Below are 24,354 nucleotides of genomic sequence, written 5' to 3' on the forward strand. Positions count from 1 at the left end.
GCCAGAATTGTTCACGACAACAGTGCGGAGGGCACGGGACGGCATTAAGGGTTCCTCCCTCTCCCTCTCGTTTGACTGGGACTCCAGATTGAGAACCCATGTGGGGCACAGGTGGGGGCTGTCCAGGCTCACTGCAGGTCTCTCTCTGCTTTCTGCTCCTTCAGGTCACGTGGTTGTGATTGAAAAGAGGAATAGAGATATGTGATGTGGCTGTTTAAAACAACTCCAACTGCTTCCGTGTAAATGACGTGTTTGATCCTAAACTGAGAGGGTTAAGGGTCGGAACTGTGGGCCTCCCCAGAGGCTGCTGTGGGTCTGGGGGCCAGGACTCCTCAGGAAAAACCCAAGTTGGGTCTGAAGGTGACAGTGGAGGCCACTATCCCCGAGGGAAGACAGAAGAGGGAGCAGGGAGCAGCTGGGCCGCTGAGCCCTGGCGTGTGTGCAGAAAGTGCTAAATAAGCCTGAAGAAGCACAACAAATCACAAGGATGCCCAGAATATAATCTCTAGTTTACAGCATGAAATTTTTACTTTCCTGTTAATTGTACATTCTGTATAAGAAAAGCAGGTTCCTTTCCTAAGGAGCTTTACGATTTTATTGTTTATTGTTGAGAATAATTAGCTTGCACATCTTTTAATTTGTCCCATTAAGATGTTTGCACAGCAGCCGTGAGAGGCTGGCCAGCCCCCTGCATTCCATTGATCAGGGCACTCACATGGCTGGCTGTGAGCAGGCTTTGGGGGGAGAAAGTCATTTATGATTGCATCCTTCAGCATGCCGAACCCCTCTAGAAAGGGAAGGAACGTTCTGTGACTCTGAAGTAGCTTGTTGTAGAATAATCAGAGGAGAAATGCCTTTTATACAATAAAGGTGAAGGGGGAAAAAGGGGAAAAAACCGCCCAACTTCTTGACAAAAGGAATTGTCATGATGTCAGAGGACTGGCGACATGGACTTTTTGAAATGACAAATGTCTCTGCAGAAAGGCCATTCTCAAAGGCCAACCAGTAGGTGTGTGCATCACTCTTGTTACGCCACTGACACTTAGTGGTATGAGGTCCTGTTTACATGAGTGACTGAGGCCACTGCTTGCTGTCACAGCTGAAACAACTGCTTCTGGGTACGATTTTTATTTTGGCCTCAGGAATAAGTGGATGAGAAGTGTTTGGGGCAAGCCTCATGGAAAACCCCGGCCAGGGTCAGTCAGGGTTGGGGTGGTCTACCCCGAAGGAGGGACTCAGGTGGCAGGCCCCTCATTGCTGGGCACATCATTCTGTGGTTTCTTCTGTACATATGTTCCGCAGCCTGGACTGGGACAGGGCAAGAGATATACCTGGGACACAAAAGTCAAGGTGGTGCTCTCTCAAGCCCATGTAAATGCAAGGTCAGCCTTGCACAACAATGGGACCAAGTGTTGCCTTAAGTTCGTCACGGGAAGTGCCTAATTTATGTCACCCCGATAGCACCTTCGATGGATTTTCAGATTGATAAATGAAAACAACTGGTCGATCAGGAAGAAGGCATAGCAGTGGTTTCTCCCCACCCCAGCATGTCACCATCGTCTTGGGAACAAGTTTGAGCACCCCTGGATTAAATGCGTGTTTCTTGTGGGCTGTCTGGGAACCACCTGAACATCTCTCTCGGCTCTGATGGGGGAAACACGTGGGCAGGAGAGGTCTGGATACCAATGGTGGGGCCATAAAGACACCAAATGCATCCAGAGTCAGAAAAGCAGTCCAGGATGGTGGCCAGTGCCCCAGCTTGGTGCCACCCCACAGCGTCACCTCTTGCCCACGGGGCCTTGGCAAAGCTTTCACTCTGTAAGGCTAAGCTCCCTCATGTGCCAAATAGATATTCTCAACACCGACCTGTCCCCTCCACGGGCAGACAGACAGTGGGCTCTGCTGCAGGAACTGCCTCTGTTTGGACCCCACCTCCACCTTTCCCAGCAGCCTAACCACAAGCAGGTCACGTAACCTTGGCAGGCCATGCTTCCCCTTCATTAAGTGGGATTAATAATGAGAGCACCTACTCACAGGGTTGTGCCAAAATTTTAATACAGTAAGGCAAGGAAATGCTTGGAACGGTGCAAGTGCCTTGCGCATAGCATACGCTCAATAAATGCTAGCTGTTATTACTATTAGTTTTAATGTTCATAAACTCAGCCTTCTGCCAAAGAGCACCAAGATCATTTCTGCACTGCTACATGATGAGAGAGGAAGACACTTCTTTTTTTTTTTTTATCTTCATACATGCCCAGTTCCTGGAACAGCTTCGGGGCCACGTTCTTGAGGTTGGCGGAGATGGCTTTCCTGTCCCTAGCCTTCCTTTGGTGGCATTTTCAGAGTTACCTTGTACTTATTGACTTCCTCCATGTGTCCATTGCTTTATACATATTATCTCAAATCCTCTTGACAACCATGCAAGGTAGGGCTCATTCCCCGTTTACAGATAAGAAACTTGGGGCTCTGTGAGGTTCGATAAATGGCTCAAGTTCACACAGGTGGTGGATGCTGGTGACAGGGAGAAACCAACACCCCGATTCTAAAGCCCACAGGCTTCCTTCTCCCCGACCCCACCCCTGAGCTTGGGCCTATCTTCCTCCTGGCCTCCCTATCAAAGTCAACTCGTGGAAGAAGACCCTGGTGATAAAGAAAACACGATTCCTCCTGGAGCTGAGTGGAGTTTACACTTCAACATGGACTGAAGCCTCCAGGGAAAGAAATAAAGGTCTGTTGAGAGAAGCTACGTCCTGGTGAGCAGAGACATGACATTTGCTGGTATCTAGGAATTTTCTGATTCAAACTGGGGTGTCCATGGAGGGGTAGAAAAACAACTAGTGCCTTTAAAATTTTATTTTAATTTCTATTTGGAGGATGTATTTTATAATGCACATACTATAATTATATCATTACAGGAGTACAGCATATAATTTATAAGTAAATAACCACGCATAGATAGTGGGGCATGTGAAACAATATTTACTGATATGTGGCAAGATCAAGAGTCTGGAAATGGCTGATGTTCAGCATTTCAGCAGTTTCTGCTACACCTAGAGAAAGCTTCCTTGAATTCAGTACATCCTGGGGAGAAGTCCCAATGGATTCCCTAAGCATGGGAATTTTGAATGCTGGCCTCTGTGTGTGGTGTGTGTGGTGTGTGTGTGTGTGAGAGAGAGAGAGAGAGAGAGAGACCTTTATTTCTCCTGAGAGGCCACTTCTGAGCTTCGAATCAGGAGTGATGTGAGCATCTGTATCCCTGATGGGAATTAGAGTTTGGGTTCCAATTTTTGTACAAAGATCTACCACTTCCCAGCACTTCCAGAGCTGAAGCCTGGCAGCCTTGGCAGAGGCCGTCTCTGAACCCTCTGCATGGATGTGCACATTGGCTGTTGTGGTCGTTCAAATTTTGCCCTAGACCCTCATTGAAATCAACCTGGTTAATTGTAACATTGCCTAAGGAGCCAGGTGGGCAGGCACATGGTGGGTGCTTAACCAACGTGGTGCTGGATTTTGGGGAAGAGAGAACATCCAAATGACAGCAGGGGCCGGTTACTCCTATGGCAACTGCATTTCTAGCACAGCCTAAGGATGTTCTTAAGGACTCAGGGATTCATATACATTGCCCTGCCTAATGAGTTCACAAGGTGAAGGGATTTAACCTGCAAAGGATTGTGGTATCTGAGCAATGCAAAGGAGAATTGAGGAGGATCAGGAGAAGTGTCTGCTAGTTACATGGATGCTTGAATGGAATCCACCTCATAAATTCAGTGTCTGCAAAACTGTGGGTGACAGGAGCTGAGAAGACCTGGTTTCTCTTTCGGACTCTGGCACCAACCAGCTATGGAACCCTGGGCAAGTGAACCTCTCTGGTGCCCTAAGGTAGAGAGATGTCTAAAAATCACTCCAGCCAAATATTCTGCTCTTCCTTTCTAGCAGTGTAAAAGTATTTATAATTATAGTTTTTAAAAAATAAATACTTATATAATTTTTAGATGCCAACGAAACTATACGGAACTATATATATACAAACTCTCTATATAACTCTATAACACAGCACATAAAACTTACAAAGCATCATATAGAACAATATCTCATAGTTCATATGTCTCATGGTTCATTTATTTTTTAAACAGATTTATTCACGTCTGTAATACAATTATTTCTTTGTTTTGAATATAACCTGGAGGGAAGCATATGGGAGACACAGCCTTTATTAAAAAAAATGAAGTAATGATATGGAATGATTGACAGTTGGATAGAATTTTCATTGTCGGCACTTCTACTTCTTTATATGACCCTGCACCTTTCACAGTGCTAATATTTGTTTAAGGTTGCTTAACGTTGTTCTTCTCCTCTAGAACTTTGGAAGTAAAAGCCATTCTGATCTTTAAAAACAGTAGATTCAATAATAATAAATAATAATAAACTAGGCGCCTGAGTTTCTGTTCCTACCTGTAAATGCCTAAATAATTTCATTTTCACCCATTCATTACATGAAAGGGGCTGGGATAAGAGAGAACACTCCTGAAGGGGAGAACTACTTTTTCTCCTCCTTTTAGTTCCTCCCCACTCTTGCATGGGTTTTATACACATATGTGGTTTCAGATTTTATGAATTCTATACTTTCAAAGTGGGTGAATGTCAAGTTCAGCTGTGACTGTTAGCGAGCTGGATGAAGCTGCCCAGATGCAGCCTGCAGATGGTGTAGAATGAGGGGCTCAGTGCACAGAGTTCAAAGTGCAAACAGAAGCTGTGTAAGAAAGTGCAGCAAACTGTGGTTGGTGTTAAAACTGCTCCTGGAAAAAAATGGCACTCAAACCAATGTATCTTAGTTAACCTAAACTCTCTTTTGCACATTCTAGGGCAGTAATAAGAAACAAACACTGATAGCTATACATATTATAAAATTTTGCACAGAAAAAGGGAAAGTGCTTCACTCTTGAGCAATGAGTGCCACTCTGACATTCCTTGTCTCCCTTACAAAACTCACCTATGATGGGCCGGGTGCAGTGGCTCATACCTGTAATCCTAGCATTTTGGGAGGCTGAGGCGGGCAGATCACGAGGTCGAGAGAATGAAACCATCCTGGCCAACATGGTGAAACCCTGTCTCTACTAAAAATACAAAAATTGGCTGGGCGTGGTGGCACACGCCTGTAATCCCAGCTACTCAGGAGGCTGAGGCAGGAGAATGGCTGAACCTGGGAGGCGGAGATTGCAGTGAGTTGAGATGGGGCCACTGCACTCCAGCCTGGTGACAGAGCTAGACTCCATCAAAAAACAAACAAACAAACAAACAAAAAAAAACAAAACTCACCCACCCATGATGGAATGTGACTATGGAATACCCTGCGTTGTGTTCAGAGCTCTGACTTCTGTTTGCTCTTTTTAACATAACCCCCACCTGGCAAGCTGACTGGTGCAAGATTTTCTGGGTCTTTCTTTAGGATCTACTAACAATGAAAAACATATATATGAAAACCGAACACATTTTCAGAAGCACATGAGAGCTGATCAAGACCCACGTACCTCCCAAGGAGAGGAGATGACAGAGGCTGCTCTGTGGTGTTGCTCTCAGGCTATATTTGATTTATTGCTCAAATCTTATTATTTCATTCTCCATTCAAGACTAGCAAAGTTTCTTTTGAGAAGTCACAGTCTCTACGGAGGGTATTCTAACACCCAGGAGTAAAAGTTGGATGTTGGCAAAGAAAGCAAAGTAGAATCTTTGCAAAATGTTAGAGCTACATAGTTCTGTGTCCCAATGGACATGTTTCAAGACTGAATACGTTGAGTATTTGATTTAGAATCAATTTAACATGAACTTCACATTTACGCAAAGCAGCATCAGTCTTGAAACCGGCAGAGCCACTGAGCAAGCCCAACTAGCAAACTGAGATTTCTATTTGTGATGATCTTTCCCATTTGAGGCCCCAAAAATGTCTTGGGGAACTCACTGTTTAAAAAGAAGTCCATCAAAAAATAGACACATATGGACCATGGCATGGGAGGGCAGTGCTGCATACAAAATCAACAATTCTCTAAATGAACACCGATCTTGCAGAAAAACAAAATGAAAGCAAAACAAAAAGAAATTTCTGATTTCAAGAGAAAAACTGAATAACAACTTTCTTTTCAATCATCATTTCTTTCTTTCTTTCTTCTTCTTTTTCTTTCTTTCTTTTTTTTTTTTTAATGAAGCAATGACTTTCTCAGGGAGAAAGATTTGCATCCAAGCTGAGGAAATAGACAGGCCAGTAATTACAAAGCAAAAATCATCTGTAACTTGCAGAAATTCAATGTATGAATAAGTGTTTAAAGCCTAGATAGAGGGCAATTATCTGGTTATCTATTTTTCATATTTCTATCAGAGATAAAAACATCTTTAGGGAAATTTAGGAAGGGCCATTTGAAAGAAGGTTTCCCTCTTTTGTAGAAAAGAATTCTCTAAAAATTAAAACAAATTTGGGAGGCTGGGTGATTTTTGAGAGTTTAAAAGAGTGAGGAAGATGGAGGGTGGGAAGCAACTATTTCCAGCTGCGAGAAATCGATCAACCTCACAGCAAGGTGTGGTGGCTCTGATGCAAGCAACATTCCCATAGATACAGTGCTGTCTGGTTTTCTATTGCTCATTCTAACGTGAGGAGACGCTCAAGTGTGATTTGGGGCTTTGACACTGAAAATAGGTGTGAACTTGGATCCATTTAACCAGCCCCTTCCCCACCTCATCCCATCTCCTGTCCAGTTTGCTTTCAATGGGTCAAGAATAAATATTCACCCTTGGCATCCATCTGCAACTTCCAAGAGGGACTGAAGGAAGAACATAAAATTTCTCTGCATTTGTTTCCAAAGCCCAGCTGGCACAGAAAACAAATGATACAAGATATGGCTGGGAAAGCACAGCCTGTCTTTGTCACCAGGTCTGTCAGATGTGGCTCTGGGCTCACGAGACATCTGCTCCCAGCTACCTTCCTCTCTGCTTCCCTCCACTCTCCAGGCTGGAAAGTGACAATTCCATTGTCCTCGGTTCCCTCCAGCCAGAGGCCTGTGACCTAGTTGTGGCCTAGGCAATATGTCAGCGAAAGTTTGCAGAGAAGGGCTTCCCTTCAAGAATAAAAATACCAGGACCCACAAGAAGGGGTTGAGGCCTCCCACGTCCTTTCTGCCTGGACAGATCAGAGGTGCAGGCCATCTCTCCCTGGCCTCAGCATGGTGGGACCAAAACATAGGAGTGTCCTGCACCCCACCGTATCAGCCTGGACTGCTCGTTCTGGAACTCCTGTGCACCCCACAGACCAGTGCCCGTCTGCTCAAGCCACTGTGGTCAGCTTTTCTCTACGTGCAGCCAAACATAATTTTCATGGGTCAATCTGAGCAAGGGCTTTACTCTGTCATTACAATAAAATACATAATTTCCGTCATGTTTCGGATTTAGTGTTTATTCCTCCACCTTGGCTCCTTTCTGGCATCATTACTCAGTGTTATTGCAAGATGAGGGAGGGAGAGAAAGAGAGAGATTCAGAGTCAAGAGTGTATAAGACGTGTCTCCCCAACAAAGAGTGAAGCCTGTGCAAGTGAGAGCAGTGTGTCTGAGCTTATCCTCCCAGATGTTGAAGGTGACAGAAGGTTTTGAGCCCTGTTTTGTGTTTGGGAGCCAGCCTGTGTTCTCGTAAAGTACTCCCTGATTGTGTTCATGGTCAGCAAAGATCTTAAAGGAAATGCTCCCTTTTTACCACTCCAGGACATCCTAGTTATTATATTTTTTGAGGGGGAAGAGGTCAAGAAAGACATACTCTTTGGCTTGGCTGGAGGCTCAGCAAAAAGGCTAAAGAAGGGGACTGGTGGCATCTGACGGGGAGGAGCAGGGGAGGCCGAGAAACAAGAGTTGCAGGAAAAGTGTTCTGAACATTTTAATATCTGTTCAGGCACCAGTGTAGCTTCTGAAGATTTCTTGAAAAATGGGAGTTGGAGAAAGCAATTGCGAAAATGAGGGAAAATATCTTGCATTTGTGAAATGATGGGAGAACTATTTTCTAAACAGAAAATAAAATATTTTTAAGTGGCTTTGTGTTGTTAAGCTAAGAAGATTTGTGATGTGTTTTATGGTACCTCTTTCTGATGCATGTAAAGACTTCCAACAGGAACTTGGTAATTTAGATGCAAGCTTGTCTAGAATATTATTAGCCCATTTTGCAGAACTCAAATGAGACACAAAGACATCTATTGACTCATCTAGGTCACTAGGAAGTTACCTGAGAAACTGAAAATTTGCTTGAGTTTCCTGTGTGGGCCTCCTCTGCTGCCTCCAACAAGACAAGCCATCAAAGCTACCTTCATGTCTGGGCTTTGACAAAGTACATGATTACAAATGTTCCCAAGGAGCAGGGAAAATGGGAGTCTCTCAGAGGCCCAGAGATCCTGCTCAAAGTTACACAGGCAAAATGGCCTTTTCCTTAAGAAGAGCCTCAGAGAAAATAAAGCTACACCAGCAGTCTCAATGAAGAGCGACATCTCTGTTGTCCTTGTGTGTTCAGATCAAAGACTTAGCAAGACATCGTGCCCCAACTAGCCTCCATATTTAAAATCAAAACTTGTTAAGTTGAATTTCATAAAGGGCTCTTGTTCTTTTTCCACAAGGGAAGGAAGGCTGACCTGCTGCTGAAAAGCCCTTAGGGTGGACTGAGTTACCCACCGCTGTCCATGCCCATGGGGGATCCTGCAGCTCTAACTTTGCCCAGGCTGTACCCTCGGCCTAGACCACTCTTCCTTCTTTTCTTTGTTCCCACCTTCCCCTCCCCCCAACTCCTGTGTCCCTCTCTCCAGGAAGCCTCCCGTAATGTCCTCCAGGGCATTGTGACCTCTCCCTCCCTAGAGCAGACAGCGGTTGACTGGCTGCCTTCTTAGATAACTGAACATTGATAGCCACCATTCAGATTTATTGCTTACTTTATATGGCTGGGCAAAGCACCTTACACAGATTAATTCGGTCCACACAGCTACCTTAATAACAGGTACTATTGCGATCCTTACTCTGCAGATGAGGAAACTAAGGCTCAAGAGAGAAGCTCTATATGCTATTTGATGAAAGCCAGAAAAAAGAAAAGAAAGAAAAGGCCATCACTGTGTCATCTGAGCACATTCCCTGCACAGACCTCCTGCCATTGCTTTCTCTAATAGCAGGTGCTCTTATGCCTCCAGACTCTTCTCTCTAGGCCTTGGGCTCCTTATTAAAGTCTGTGTGTGCACAGCAGCTGTGCAGCCCTCCTCTGTCCCAGCATCTCACCAGGCTTCATTTCTCAGTAAAGGGCTACATCTTTCCTGAGCACATCTTTCGGATCTATTTTGAGAGAATGTAGGAACGTCTCAGCTACTCATTTGCTTTCAAAAGCTCAGAAAGGCTCCTTGCCATTCAGAATCGGGTCAGCTGCTGTTTCCAAAGGTGCTTCTGCTACTGGTTGCTCCATGCCCCTGTACTCGGTGTGTGAGCAGCTGTGGGGCCTCCTACAGCCCCCTAAACCCCACTAGTAAAGTCAGTCTGAAGTACAAAGACAATCCTCCCCAAGAAAGCAGAGCCAAGAGGCGGTTTCTTTGGGGTGGCCGCCATTTGTTCTTTTAACGCTTAAACATTTCCAAATTACTTGTCATTTTCTACAGTTTCTTAGCGTGCAAAAAGTCTAAATGGCAAAGGCATGATTGTGAGTTTAGATAGTTTTATCACACCTTTTTTTTTTTTGTAGTTTCAAAATGTGTGGGCAGTTTCAGATGTGAAACTCCATCTCACAAAGGAGGAACTACAGTCTGATTCTTTAACATCCAGGAGAGCAGCCAGGATGCCCCATCCCACAGTTTCCTTGTGGGCCAGGGTGAGTCAGATTTGCTAAGACCCACTGTTAGGGACTGCACTGTGTCTCCCTAGAATTAATATATTGAAGTCCTAACCCCAAGGTGCTCATAATTTGACTCTATTTGGACATAGGGTTTTAAAATGATGTCATTAGGCTAGCCCCAATACAATGCAATTGGTATCCTTATAAGAAGAGATTGGGATACAGATACACACAGAAGGATAACCATGTGATGAAACAGGGAGAAGGCAGCTGTCTGCAAAACCAAGGAGAGAGGCCTCACCAGAAACCAGCCTTGCAGACACCTTGATCTCAGACCTCCAGTCTCCCTCCAAAACTGTGCGAAAATAAATTTCTGTGGCTTAAGCCTGAAGCCTTAAGATCTTAAGATCTTAAGTGTTCAGTCAAGCCAGCAGAAGTGTCTTAATAAATATTCCTCTGAAAAGAGCAGCAAGCTGATGCTTAGAGAAGAACATACTTTATACATGCAGCTTTGTACTCGGCAATTCCCTTTGAAAGACTGCTTCAGTGGGGTAAAATTGAACCGCTGAGAAGACAAGCAGGGAGTCGGTCTCGCTGAGATTTTTTACCTGTGGTTCTAGGAACGCAGAGGCATGTGAGTGTTCAGGCTTTGCATAGACCACTAAGCCACTTCTAAGAACAAGGCTACCTGAGCCATTTTGCAAAAATATGTACATGCCGAGGCTTTTCCTCTCCACACCTACCTCAACTCTTTCTGCCGACACACTGCACTTTTCAAGGGAACCCAAGTTTGGGTTCAGCAAGAATTTTACATTGCACACCGTATGTGATAATTCCAGGGAATTTCAATCGCATCTTGTCTTCTTTCCTAAGCAAATTCGGTGGGAACCTGGTGTGGTGTGATAGAAAAAGCCCCGAGTTCTCTGTGGTAGACCACATCAATTTCATGTGCCAGTCTCTCAGACTCCGGCTTGCCTCTCTCAAGGAAGGGAACAATGGTTTGCTTGGCTTCACTCCTCTCTTTCCCCCCAGTTTCCACATGGGTATCTGGCTAAAAATGAGTTACAGGTTTCCTTCTGTGAGAATTGTATGGACTGATAAAGTACCATCCCAGGAAGAAAACAAAGATGCTGTCTTCCCTTTCGGCTCACAGTTGCCGTTGGGGAGGGAACACATGCTGTAAATTATAGGCAGCCAGAAGTGACCGCATTGACCACTGCGAGTGGCCCAGCTATGGCAACAGGCTGAGAACTCTGGGGGAGAGCCATTTGTTGGCAGGGATGGTGATTCTTCTAGCATCAAGCTCTGAGATGATGACCAAACGGTATCAAAAGAAATGATATTTTGCCACCTCTCCGGCTTGGGGGAATGATGTGGACAGTTAACCTGGACAATTTAAACCTTTATGTTGATGGATCACTTGCATGAAATTAACCAGGAAATTGCCAAGATTTCACTTGGCCCTCTGACATCAAATCTCAATATTATATTACCAAATTAGAGATTCTAAAGAACACTGAGTTCCTTTCACTGAAAGGAAGGAATGGAAAAACCTTTCCAGATTAGCCCTTTTGAGTCTTGGTGCAAGCTCAGGCCCTCCCTACACTGCCTCCGTGAAAGCTAACCGACCCTCGTTCCTAACCTAGGGCAGGTCAGCTGAGTGTCCATCGGGCACAGGAGCCCTGGGCTTGTCCGGGAGATAGCCAGACTCCTGCTATTTCCTGATGTCTGCACAGCTCAGTGTGTCCCTCACCATCTTTGCTGTTGGCCGGTAAGGAGAGCCCCAGGGGCCAGCACTGCACACTGAAATCCAACCTATTGCTCAATGGAATGCTTAAAAATTTCCTGAATCTGCCTTCCTGAGTTGATAAAATAGGAAACAATACACGTTCCGAGGGGGTATTGAAGGCAGAGTAAAGCCAGGAAGATCTTTTTTTCTGTTATTCTACAAATATTGCTTCCTCTGCTTGTTAGCAGCCCAGAGGAAATGCAGCCAGGGAGCTGTTTGCAGCTTTTTACCAGTGGCCGGTGTCTCTTGTGTTACCAACCGAACGACGCTGCAAGACTAGTGACTAATGCATGTCTGCATGATTCAACTTCACTAAAATTCCCTCTGCTGCCAGTAAAGAAGCACTTGAAACCTCTTTAATTTGAAACTTGAGCGTGGTTAATGACTTGCTTTCTTCTCTTTCTCTTTAACTTCTCTCTTGCCATCTCCGACACACACACACACACACACACACACACTCTCTCTCTCTCTCTCTCTCTCTGTCACCAAGTTTTTTAATTTCAGGGACCCGGAAAACATACAGCCCTGTGCATTCACAATAGCATTTGCTGTGATAAAGTGGCCGGCAAGCCCTCTGCATTCCCCTGCTCACTTAGCTGTATGAATAAATAATGAGTCACAGATACTATTTGGGTGCTCAAGAGAGTTTGTAGCCAGAAAATTAATTTTTCTCCCATCCCAGCCCACTCCATCTCAGCTTTGCCAAATCATCAAGATACACTTTGCAGGCACTGGTCAGAGTGCATGCCCCGACGCACACAGCAGTGCCTTCGTGACATTTTACGTTATTATTTTTGTTTGTTTAAGCACAGCCCTCTTTTACCACGAAGGATACACAAAACGCACATGCACACACATACTCACACCCTCACAGCTCAACCACAGCTTTGTCCATTTCAAGAGGCTGGTTTCAAAAATGGAGACAGGTTTTCCACCCTGGCTGTTCCTATTCATAAGCCTGTAATCTAACGACTTAAGCTGCGAGAATGCTTAACTTAGAAAACTTCTTTATTGCCCTTTTCCAGAGAGACCTCGGTATGCCACAATTTGCTTCCTTTCTCTCTTGAAAGATGCTGGTTGTCTCTTTGCATTGAGGCTACAAGGAAAAACACAGCACAGCCCCATGCTGATGATTTTAACCTAACCAAGTCCGTCAGTCTCCTGTACTCTCTGCCTTATAGAGACAGCTGCCTTGCCACTTTGGCCCTGAAGTCCCCAGGCTGGTGCAAGGCTATCTGAGAGCCTCCGCCTCCTGTCCCACACTGGCACCAGCCCTCCTGGCTGGCTCTGTGCATGTGCCTGCTAAGCCCCAGGGCAGGCTGCATTCTGGGCCACACAGCATGCCGAGTTAAGGATAACTCAGACACAGTCATTCCGGGCAAGGGACAGCAAAATAAAACCCAGGGAACTTCGTGCAAGCTTCATAATCTCCAAGCCTTTAAACAAGACCAGCACAACTTACTCGCACTTGACAAAGTTCTCACGCACCGACTGAACACTCCAACAGCATAGCTAAGTATTTATTAAAACATTTCTGAAGAGCTTCCATCTGATGAGTAAGTAATCCAATAGACTTGTAATCATATGCCTCAGTTTGAATTCCTCCCACAAACAAGACAGAGAACCGGCAGGCACCGAGGCATCTCTGCACCGAGGTGAAACAAGCTGCCATTTCATTACAGGCAAAGTAGATATTACAAGACCAGCATGTACTCACCTCTCATGAAGCACTGTGGGTACGAAGGAAATGACTCAAATATGCTGTCTGAAGCCATCGCTTCCTCCTGAAAATGCACCCTCTTCTGAAGGCGGGGGACTCAATGATTTCTTTTACCTTCGGAGCGAAAACCAAGACAGGTCACTGTTTCAGCCTCACCCCTCTAGCCCTACATCTCTCTTACTTTTCCCCCCTGCTGGATACCTCTGGGACTCCCCAAGCCCTATTAAAAAATGCACCTTTGTAAAAACAAATATTCAAATTGTTAAAGATTAAAAAAAAAAAAAAAAAGCCAGCGCCGCCTTGGCTGTGGGTTGGTGATGCTCACCACGCTGCGAAACCCTGTGGTTTGCATTCAGTGTGATTCGTCCTGCCTGCTGACCACTATGCTGGGTTCAGACTTCTGACACTGCCAGGCTACCCAACTTGTGGTTCTGTGGTTGTTTATGAGGCCCAAAGAAGTTTTCACACAACCCAAATTACAAATTTAACTGTTCCCCTTTCCACAGCCCATCTCAATTGGTTCTTGCCGATCATGTGACTTAAGTGATGTCAATTTTTTTTTTTTCTTTTCTGAGCAATGCCCTTCCTTCCCTCCACCTGCCCTCCCCCAGGCTGTGCAAGAAAATAGCCGAGTAGACTTTGCAAGAGGGGGGGGATGTAGAAAAAAGTGACTCAGTCACTTATTATATCTCAATGGTCTTTGCTGATTTAGTACAACTCGGCTCCTGTTGTTATTTGTGGTTTTTGGAACTACTGATTGTTTTGATAAAGATTTCATTGCTGCTTATTCAATAGTAATTCAACGCTGGCATCAAGCCGCTGCTCCGACAGGATGTGGAGCCCATCATTTAAAATGCTAGGCATCAGCTCCGGGAGAGTTAAGTCCTCGGTAAAGTCTATTATGGCATAAGTGAAACTATAAAAGGGAAAAATAAATAAAAAGAAATATTTTGGTGAGAGTCTGACCCCTACAACGGGCTGGCAACTCACAGGTATTTTAAAGCCTGGGAAAGGGAAAATATTTTACTTTTGAAATAAAAAGACTATTTTAATGAAACCAAAATTATGCGGTTTTATTCCCCCAAATGGACAACTTTAGTATGTATCTCTTTCAGTAAAGAGATAAAATCATAGTACACTCTTAACGCACACACACACACACACACACAAATTAGGAAGCTAAAGGAAAACAAAGCAAAGAGAATTTCTGTATTTGGGACAAAGCAGTGGTTACTCTGCAGATGTTTATTTGTGTTGTCACTTGGGAAGGCTCCCTCTATTGCCTTTCTCTAGTTCAATTCAAATCAATAAGCTAATTTACACCTGTAGGTAAAACTACACTTTGAGCACATGAGGATGTCACAATAGAAGGGGAACCAGGAGGAGACACTTCTCCTGGGGCTGACTAATGAATATTATATAGCGCGTCCTCTACCTTGGAAAGACATGCCTGTTTGAAGTTGCTAAAAATAGGATAATTTTGTAAGTGGGCAAACCACTGTGGTCACACATATTTCATTTTCCGGCCCCATTGGCTTTACCTGCTGACAAATAAAATGTCATTTTGTTTTGTAGTTCCAAGACGAAGAAAGGCTTATTTTCCTAATTTACTACCTTATTCATTTTACTCTGCTCTGCCCACATCCGCCATAGCACTCTGTGCACGTGAAATTTCGACACACAGGGTCAAGAGAACCTGTGTGATGATGGGTTGTAAATGCCAGTCCTGGATTCTAAGCTGCAGTGGCCAGCACAGGCACTTTAGAAAGGCTGAACTCGCACAACACTCCCTCAGTTTTCCCTCATCCACTTAATTTCACACACACAAAGATCCACAACGATAGTAGCTTCCATGGCACAAGTCTTTCAAAAGGAACAGACACAATTTTTACTTACTCCTGTTTTGACTAAAGCAGGAATTGAAACTCAACAGACCGCTTTCTCTTACACTTGTGAGAAGTTAGCTGGCCACATGTTGACACTTTGCTAACATCTAAAAAAGAATAATAATGCTGCATCTCTTTTATGAGGCTCGTGAATCTTTAAATGTGATGCATGTTTCATATTGCTTCTCAGTGCAAATCCCCTGTGAACATAATGAACATAATGGGCCTGTGTTGTTATCCTCCCTAATAAAGTCAAGCCTGAGTTGAACCCCAAACCAGGTTCATTTTTCTGTCCCACACTTAATATTCCCTGGAAGGGCCCTAAGAGCTGAGGGCTGTAATGAGCAGCTGCCACTGCAGAGTCAACTCACACTTAATAATGACTTAGCAATTCAAGGGGCCATATAGAATATCCTTGGGAGATTTAATTTTAGAAACTCCCCAGATGCTTTTAGCCTTAGGTGTCCAGATGCTTAGGAGGAGGGTTTGGATGTGGCATTTAACGGCCTGAATTCTCAACTTTTCTCTTTGGGCCTAGCTCTAGCCAGATATCTATCTCTTCCAGTGGGGTCTTTGTAGGACAGGTTAGAGTGTAAAGACACTCTTAAGGCTGGGGCTCGTTGAAGCCTCACTATACGCTGTCATCTTCGGGACTGAGGTTTCAACGGGGCACCAGGGGGCAGAATACAAAGGCCTGCACATTGGCCCTGCACGGCCTTCCTGGGCGGGGTTAACAGCCACGGCAGCCGCAGCATAACTTTGCAGCTTGGTGAGGCAACAGTTGGAGCTTTTCTGGGCACCCTCCAGGTCATGACAATAAGTAAAGCCTCAGCCAGCTGCTGGTGAACTTGGCCTTACCACTTCCCTAGGAGCCCAAGACAAAAGGGCACGTCTGTCATCAATGAACCGCCTGGAGAAATACTTAATCCTATCTTAACTAGAACGGTTTAGGATTCTTTAAGTTTGTGTATTGACCCACACCCTCTGTCCTAGTTCCTGCAAGTGACTCAGACCCTGGGTTTCTGGCTTGGGAATTGTACCCAAGAGTCTGCAGTGGACTGTGGCTTTGCCAAGGAATTGGATGACAGTTCTCATTCTCGCTCAGATTGGCTGCAGCTTCTAAATGCCACCATGGGTGGGGGACGGGGTGGGGAGAAGATGCTCAGGTGTCTTTTTTAATGGCCCTATGAAAATACTAGCAAGGGTTGAAAGATGTTTAGCTGCATAACCCTGTAATTAATGTATAGACTTCTGCGTGCAGTCCAATCCAATTAAAGCACCCTCTGTTAGGGATCTTCATTACATGATTGCCGCATGCTGTCTCTGAACTCCTCCACGTGTCTATTATAAAGTAGACTCTCTGGCCAGAAAATGGAGGCAGAGATGGACCACCCAAATTGGATGGAGTCTAAAATCCCAGGAGGACAATGCTACTGAATTTTCTCTATGTAGCGTGGATTTTCCTTATTTTCTAAATCTGTTTTCTAACAGATGTCCTATCCAGAAACTTCCATGCTATGCTGACAATGAGGTCAGGGATGATTTTTAAATTGGGACGTAGACATCGAAGCTTCATGGGATGACTATAACCTGTTTTTGGCAAATCCAGTGGTTTGAGATAGCTAGGGAGCCCTAGAGGCCCAGCTGTTAAAGATGTTCTTTTCTGGACACTCATGACACAGGACTCATCTCTCTTCCACACAAGCTTCTCACTTCTTTAGATAAAGGTGCAATTCAAATTTAAGCTACTCAAGACTTTATTTTTTTTGAGACAGTCTTGCTCTGTCGCCCAGGCTGGAGTGCAGTGGTGCAATCTCGGCTCACTGCAAGCTCCGCCTCCCGGGTTCACGCCATTCTCCTGCCTCAGCCTCCCGAGTAGCTGGGACTACAGGAGCCCGCCACTACGCCCGGCTAATTTTTTGTATTTTTAGTAGAGACAGGGTTTCACTGTGTTAGCCAGGATGGTCTCGATCTCCTGACTTCGTGATCCGCCCGCCTCAGCCTCCCAAAGTGCTGGGATTACAGACGTGAGCCACTGCGCCCACCTCAGTATTTACTTCTTAACCTTTCCTAGATGAAGAGGTATTGTTGGGGAAATATGATTTCAAAAGGAAAAAAGAAAGAAAAAAGGCAGACATTGAAACCAACCTGTCACTTGAATGTTATATAATGATATGAAGAGCAGCTAGTGAGAATTATTTCAAATGAAAGAATTTCAGCTGCTTCCTCCTCTGCTTGCGGACTGCGGATGAGCAGTGTTGATGGCACCCAGGGGCTTGTTGAGACTGCATCGTGGGCTGTATCCCAGGCCTACTGAATGAAAATCTGTATTTTTACAGTTCCTCAGGTGATTCCTATACACATTAAAGTTTGAGAAGCATTGCTGAGGAAAGCCTTGCATCTCTTGGAATTTAGTAAAGAAATAATAGCATGGTGTTTACATTCTTTGAGATGTCTTTTTCTTCCTTCCAGCTTTCTGAAACTTGTCTACTTTGTTGCTCTGACATAATTTTGTAAGCCCTGGATGTTTCTAGACAGCAGAAACCCACAAGAGGCAAGGCTCATGTCCTCCAAGGTAGCATTTTCTTGGATTGTCACTCGGACCTCTCATCTCAAGTGCCGTGTTTGGGTCAAGTTTACAGTTTGAGGTTTGACACACAATGTAGGGAGGCTCTCCCTGTGCTCCATCTGCCTAGCTGGTGGCCATGTGTATATAAACAGAAGGCTTTTTCCTCTGGGGGCACCAGACTCTCAGTTTTCACCTAGTCTGCAGTTTGGAAACACATTAATCCTGTGAGTTCTTCCAGACACACAGCACGTGTCCACGTGGCAGGCAGCGTCGCAGGTGGCCTTGCAGTCCTGCCATGGGCTGTCCCCCTCCCAGAGGGTTGCCTGGCCCTGCTCTCCAGCCACTGCCTTGCCGAGGTCATGCCCTGCTTTGCTGCAAAAGAAAGGGCCCACTCTTGAATTGTGCTTCCTTGGAACAGCCAAGCCTCCCAGGTTCCAGAGGCTCCATTTGTGCAGGCACCCAGGGGTTTGGCTACTTCTCTCAGACGCATCTGGGTCCTTTCAGGCTGCTCTGGGCCAGAAAGCTTGTTTAAAATAGCTTCTCCTTACAGAGTTTTGGCCCTTCTGCTTCTGGTGGCATTTGAAACCAGGAGGGTAAAACTGGAAAACTTAAACAAACCCTCTTTGAATGTTAGAAATGTTCAGCATTCGAGGTTTGGTCAAATGATGGAAAACATTCCGGGTTGGTACTGAACTTTCCAGCCAGTTCCTCCAACCTGACGCTAATTATAGCCCCAGATCCAGGCAGGGAAAGCAAAGGGAAATGAAGAAACTAAAATGACTTGGAGTTAGAGAAGCCAGAATTCATGTTGGTTAGATAGTATACAATTCAATACTTCAGTTTATGTGGCAAATAATGGTTAATATCCCAAGTCTGATCAAAGCACCTGGATTCAGGAACTTTGAACTCTTATTGAAATGCTACTTCTTTTCCCTGGGGTAGGCAAATTACCAAACTTTCACATGGCTATTTAGAAACTAAAGCATAATACTGCCTTTTTCACTGGGGTGCTGTGAGGATCAGTAACTGGACTATGCAAAGTGGTTTTGAATGGAATAAGAAAGAGATCTGTGGTTGACATTTCAATATGGAAACACCCAATATGTGAATTTTAATATTTGCACTTGCCAGGGATTATAAAGGCATGACTTTAGGGCCCTAACTGAGAGGACCCAGTAGGATCGAGTTGAAAATACCCTCTGTAGTTGATGCTACAGAGATCTTTAGTATTCACCACTTAATTTTTGAATTAAATGTTCTTTTGAAATAATAATACTCAGCTGTACAGATTCAGGCTAAAATTCTTTCAGATCCTCAAAATGTCCAAATCAAATAAAAATATCCACCCAACTGAGAAACAAAATATTGTACTTAAAATTGAGTGGTGTGTATTTTAATTTCCTCCTCTCTAAATTCCCTTTCCTTCCTCTTGCCACTATAGAAACTGGCTGGATTTTTGGAAGGAGAGCAGGAAGAATGATCTTGTCTATGTTCTGGTTCTGATTTCATTTCTTTCTCAAGTGTTTAGTTTATTCAAAGCAGAAGGAAGAAATCACCTTGTGCCCCACATTAACGTAACTACAACTACCAGGATATGATCTTTCAGGCATTTGGGGCTGATTGTGAATGATCCATCACATAAAGCCATCACTGGCTCTTGAAATATATGTGGATGTATGTATATGTATTGTATATTATATACGATATTATATTACCCATATATGCATTACATATCATGTATACTATTTATTTATTTATTTTGGTAAGAATATTTAACACGAGCTCTACCCTCTTAACAAATTTTCAAGTGTATAATACAGTATTGTTAAAAATATATACAGGCATTATGCTGTACATCACATCTCTAGAACGTAGTCATCATGCCTAATTAAAACTATGCCAGCTGAGCAATTTCAGATTTCTCCCTCCTCTCCTGGTAACTTCTGTTCTACTTTCTAATTCCATGAGTTTGACTATTTTAGATACTTCATATATTAAGTAATATCATGCAGTATGTATCCTTCTGTGGCTGGCTTATTTCACTTAGCATAATGTTCTCCGGGTTCATCTATGTTGTTGCATATTACTATACTTCCTCCTTTTTTAAGGCTGAATAATTCCACTATATGCATATAACCATATTTTCTTTATCCACTCATCTGCCAATGGACATTTAGGTTTTTTCCACATTTTGCCTATTGTGAATAGTGCTGCAATGAACTTGGGAGTGTAAAGAAATATCTCTTTGAGATACTGATTTCAATTCTTTTGAATAAATACCCAGAAGTGGGATTCCTGGATCATATAGTAGTTTTATTTTTAATTTTTGAGGAACCTTCACATTGTTGTCCATAGCAGTTGTACCGTTTTGCATTCCCACTAACAAGTATAATATGTGTGTGTGTATAATGTTTGTGTGTGTATATATATGTATATACACACATATGAAATCAAATATATATTATTGAAGATACTGTTTCACACACAAGGCTTATATCCGAGATACTAATCCTTCTAGGATAAGATAATTTGGAGAATTAGCAAGCATTAGCAGAACTAAAGCATTATTGGGAGTAAAAAGGAAGAGTATTCTTCTGGTTTCCATAGTCACAGGGCAATGATACTTGTGTGCCAGACACATCAGAGCTGTAAAGGCCTTCGATTATTGTGGAATACTCTTAGTTGGTCTCCCTGTGCTTTTTTCACATTTTAGCATTGCTCAGAATTCTCTAACTTTATATTGAAAATGGAGTCTCAAGGATGTTGTCTTTTGCCCACATGGACTGCATGGTGTGTGAACTGACCCTTCAGACGTTACTCAGAGTTGATGTTGAACAGACATTAGAGGGTTTCAGAAATCACCTGCGGCTCTTAAAGAAATTCTGAGCTACTTGGAAATTTTATTTCTTATGTCTGCATTAGTACTGTTATCAATGAACAGAAGTTCATGGAGCATGCACTGTCAAATTTTGCAGGTGATCTTTAACCTATTCCTGTGGTGCTTTTGTCTTTAAACAAAGAATCCCATCATTATCCTTTTGATTGGTCTCACTTGCCAATTTCTGCTACTTTTAAATCACATTTCCATGATTGATGGAACTCTCTTCTGTCTACCCCTCTATACTGGCTATGGCCATACCTATTTATGTGTGTATATACACACACACACACCCACGTGTATATGTGTATACATATACATGTGTATGTGTGTATGTATGTGTGTATTTAGCTTTATCTTCTCCTCAAAACCTAACTCTAAGAGCCCTTCCTCCATTTCCTTATCTATTAGAGTTTACATTTGGGTCTGTCCCCCCACACCCTGCTTGGGCTCATGATTTTTATGCTTTTATATAATTAGTGTGTAGCATGCTCCAAGGATCATAGCAACACTGCCTTCCTGTAATCCTATAATTCTTTTTTTTTCTTTCTTTTTTTGAGATAGAGCCTTGCTCTGTTACTCAGTCTGGAGTGTAGTGGTGTGATCTTGGCTCACTGCAACCTTCACCTCCCAGGTTCAAGTGATTCTCCTGCCTCAGCCTCCCGAGTAGCTGGGATTACAGGCATGTGCCACCATGCCCAGCTAATTTTTTGTATTTTTAGTGGAGACAGGGTTTCACCATGTTGGCCAGGCTGGTCTTGAACTCCTGACCTCAAGCTATCCACCTGCCTCAGCTTTCCAAATTGCTGGGATTAGAGGCATGAGCCACTGCGCCTGGCCTCCTATAATTCTATTATTATTGCAACATAAATTTACTTGTCTTAATCTTAGGTAGAATTATTCAGTTTCCCCTTTATCACTGCATTATTTATCTCTTCTGATCTTTTTCCTGGGCCTTACCAAATATCAGGAACACCCCACTTTCTCTGCAACCTTATATATTTCACTGAGTATTTATTAAGTACTCAATTATTTCACTGAGTATTTTCTAGCCATGGACAAGACGAACCTGGTTGGTTATACTTAGAAGAAGGTTTACAGTCTTATAAGCCATTCACATAGGAAATGAATGAATAGCAAATACTGGAAGTACAGGTATGGCCAGGATTAAAACTAAGGTAAGGTGAGTGAGGCTCCCAGGATGAAAATTTAAAGAGGCATTGACTCTCACTGTCGACCCCGTGTTGCACAACCCCAAGGGTGAGGGCTTCCTTAAATTTTGCACCCTAGGTGCCTCTCTTGCATTGCCATTGTCCTGACCTTGGGTATGGCTCATGAAACTAAGCAGAGACCATGAGCTGGGCAGAGGGTGGTGTCTGAGTCAGGAAGGGGTTTTGTGGCTGAAAAACTTGTAGCCACAAAATAATGGAGTCCTGAGCTGGACCTTGACACGTATGCAAGTTTCATTTTGTCTGTAATAGACGTGTACAGTTTTGACTGACAAAAGAACAGGGGGAGGAGAAAGAAGGGGAAGGGATATGAGGTGAAAGGCAGATCAGAAATAAGCCCAGCTTGGAAGAAAGTGAGGATACCAACCTGGCAGAGAAAGAGGAGCTGATGAAGGAGACTAGAGAAGGACCCGTCTGGAAATACAGAACTTGGGCCAAGTAAAGGAGGACCTTGAAGGTCAGGCTGACAAATTTGATTTTATTCTGTGCATAATGGGGAGCCACCAAAATCCAGGAAAGTGAGGGGATGAAATCAGAACTTTTGGAAAATTGATCCAGTAGTGGCATCTATGATTATTTGATTAATCTATTGACTCTTGATAGCAGAGGTCTTGGCTATTTTTGCTCATTACTGTATCTCCAGCATCTATCACTGTGTTTGATATGCAGAAACTTTTTGATAAATGAATTAATGGATAAATGGATGGATGAGGCTTTATTAGGACTAGAGGCTGGGGAACCAGACGTTGTAGTATTCAGCTATGGAGTAACAAGCTCCTTAACTAAGGATGTGGGTAGCAGGAATGGAAAGCAATGGGACTGTGATAGTTGACTGCATTAAGAGCCTCAGTTTTTTGGACCTCCTTGTAATCTTTCCCTTTGCCCTGTAACTGTGGTCTCATCCCACTCTGACCCTGAGCTTGGCCTTATGACTTGCTTTGGAACAGTCACAAAATTGATTGTAACCAGAGGCTTAAAATGGAAAAGTGCTTCCGCATCAGAATACGCTTGGGCTGGCTGGGCTGGTGTATGGGAAGGTGAGACACATGGAAGAGAGCCAGTCTTCCCAGCTGAGGCCATCCTAGACCAGCTGATAGCTAGCTGACCACTGGCCACTTAGTGAGCTCCAGCCCAATGTAGAAGAACTGGCCAGCCAAACCCAGCCATGACCAGCAGATTGCCGTGCTTTCTCATAGAAACACGAGCAATAATACAGGATTGTTGTTTTAAGCCATAGAGTTTTTGGGTGGCTTGTAAGACTGAATTATTGTGGCAATAGTTCCTGCAGGAGAAGAGGTAGAGATTCTGAAAGCATCAGAATGGAGCTGCAGCTGTGGCTGTAAGACTGAGTCAGTTAATTTGCAAAGTGAAAGAGAATATAAAACTGAAGGTGGAGAATGAATAAAAGAAAGGAGTGGGAGGAGAAAGGAGCCAGAGGAAGGCTGACAAGTGAAGTAGGACAAAGATAAAGGGAGCATAGTGCAAGCCAAGGGAGGAAGAAGTGTCAAGGGAGGGAAGGGAAACAGAGTTAGATGCTGAAAAGAGAGAGGCATGAAAAACAAAGACTATGGAAAGGTCAACAGATTTGATAAGAAAGAGTTACTTGAGGTCTGTTCCTTCATGACACCTCATCAGACTAAACAGAAGGGTGACATCCAATTTTGCTGGCGTGCAGACAAGCAGTTCCTCCTCTGCTTGAATACAAAGTTAATATGAAGTTAATGATTACTCTTCTGATGTCGTTCGAATATATATGTTGATTATATGGCTTTTCTGTTTCGATTTAATTCAAAAATATTAATATAGCATGTAGTTGATAGAACAGAGATAAATTACATGTAAAGAAAGATTTTGAGTACTCCTTGTTGCTGCTTTTTTCTAAAATTTTTTTATTCTTTTTTTTAATTCGAATTTTATTTTAGGTATAGAGGGTACATGTGAAGATTTGTTACACGGGTGTGTTGTACCCAGGTAGTGAGCATAATACCTAATACGCAGTTTTTCAACCCACAGCCCACCTCCTTTCCCTCTCTAGTAGTCTGCAGTATCTATTATTCCCAAGTTTATGTCCATGTGTGCCCAGCATTTAGCTTCCATTTGTAAGCAAGAACATGTGGTATTTAGTTTTCTGTTCCTGAATTAATTCACTTAGCATTATGGCCTCTAGCTCTATCCATGTTGCTATAAAGGACATGATTTCATTCATTTATGGCTGTGTACTATTCCATGGTGTATGCGTACCATAGATTCTTTATCCAGTCTACCATTGACGGGCACCTAGGTTGATTCCATGTCTTTGCTGTTGTGAAAAGTGCAGCGATGAACATATGAGTGCATGTGTTTTTCGGGTATAATGATAGTAGCTCTGTTTCAAGTTCTTTGAGAAATCTCCAAACTGCTTTCCATAGTGGCTGACCTAACTTGCATTCCTATCAATAGTTTATAAGCATTCTCTTT

The 24,354-nt window shown here is 43.6% G+C and overlaps 1 protein-coding gene across 2 annotated transcripts in view; it reads right to left on the reverse strand.

Annotated features, from left to right (window-relative positions):
- RUNX1 (RUNX family transcription factor 1) overlaps positions 1-13,791 on the reverse strand; it is a 260,670-nt gene extending 246,879 nt beyond the window's left edge. The window contains exons 1-2 of one of the 2 annotated variants that reach the window (XM_030806196.1): positions 13,661-13,791; positions 13,333-13,449 (exon numbers count right to left, since the gene is read on the reverse strand). In XM_030806196.1, the coding sequence (XP_030662056.1) occupies positions 13,333-13,390 (58 nt within the window). In that variant the 5' untranslated portion in view covers positions 13,391-13,449; positions 13,661-13,791. Of the gene's footprint in view, positions 1-13,332; positions 13,450-13,571 lie in introns of both variants that reach the window. The other variant, XM_030806198.1, reaches the window with a different exon arrangement.
- Between the last annotated feature and the right edge of the window lie 10,563 nt (positions 13,792-24,354).

The sequence above is a fragment of the Nomascus leucogenys genome, chromosome 25 (genome assembly GCF_006542625.1).
Source record: "Nomascus leucogenys isolate Asia chromosome 25, Asia_NLE_v1, whole genome shotgun sequence".
NCBI lineage: Eukaryota > Metazoa > Chordata > Mammalia > Primates > Hylobatidae > Nomascus > Nomascus leucogenys.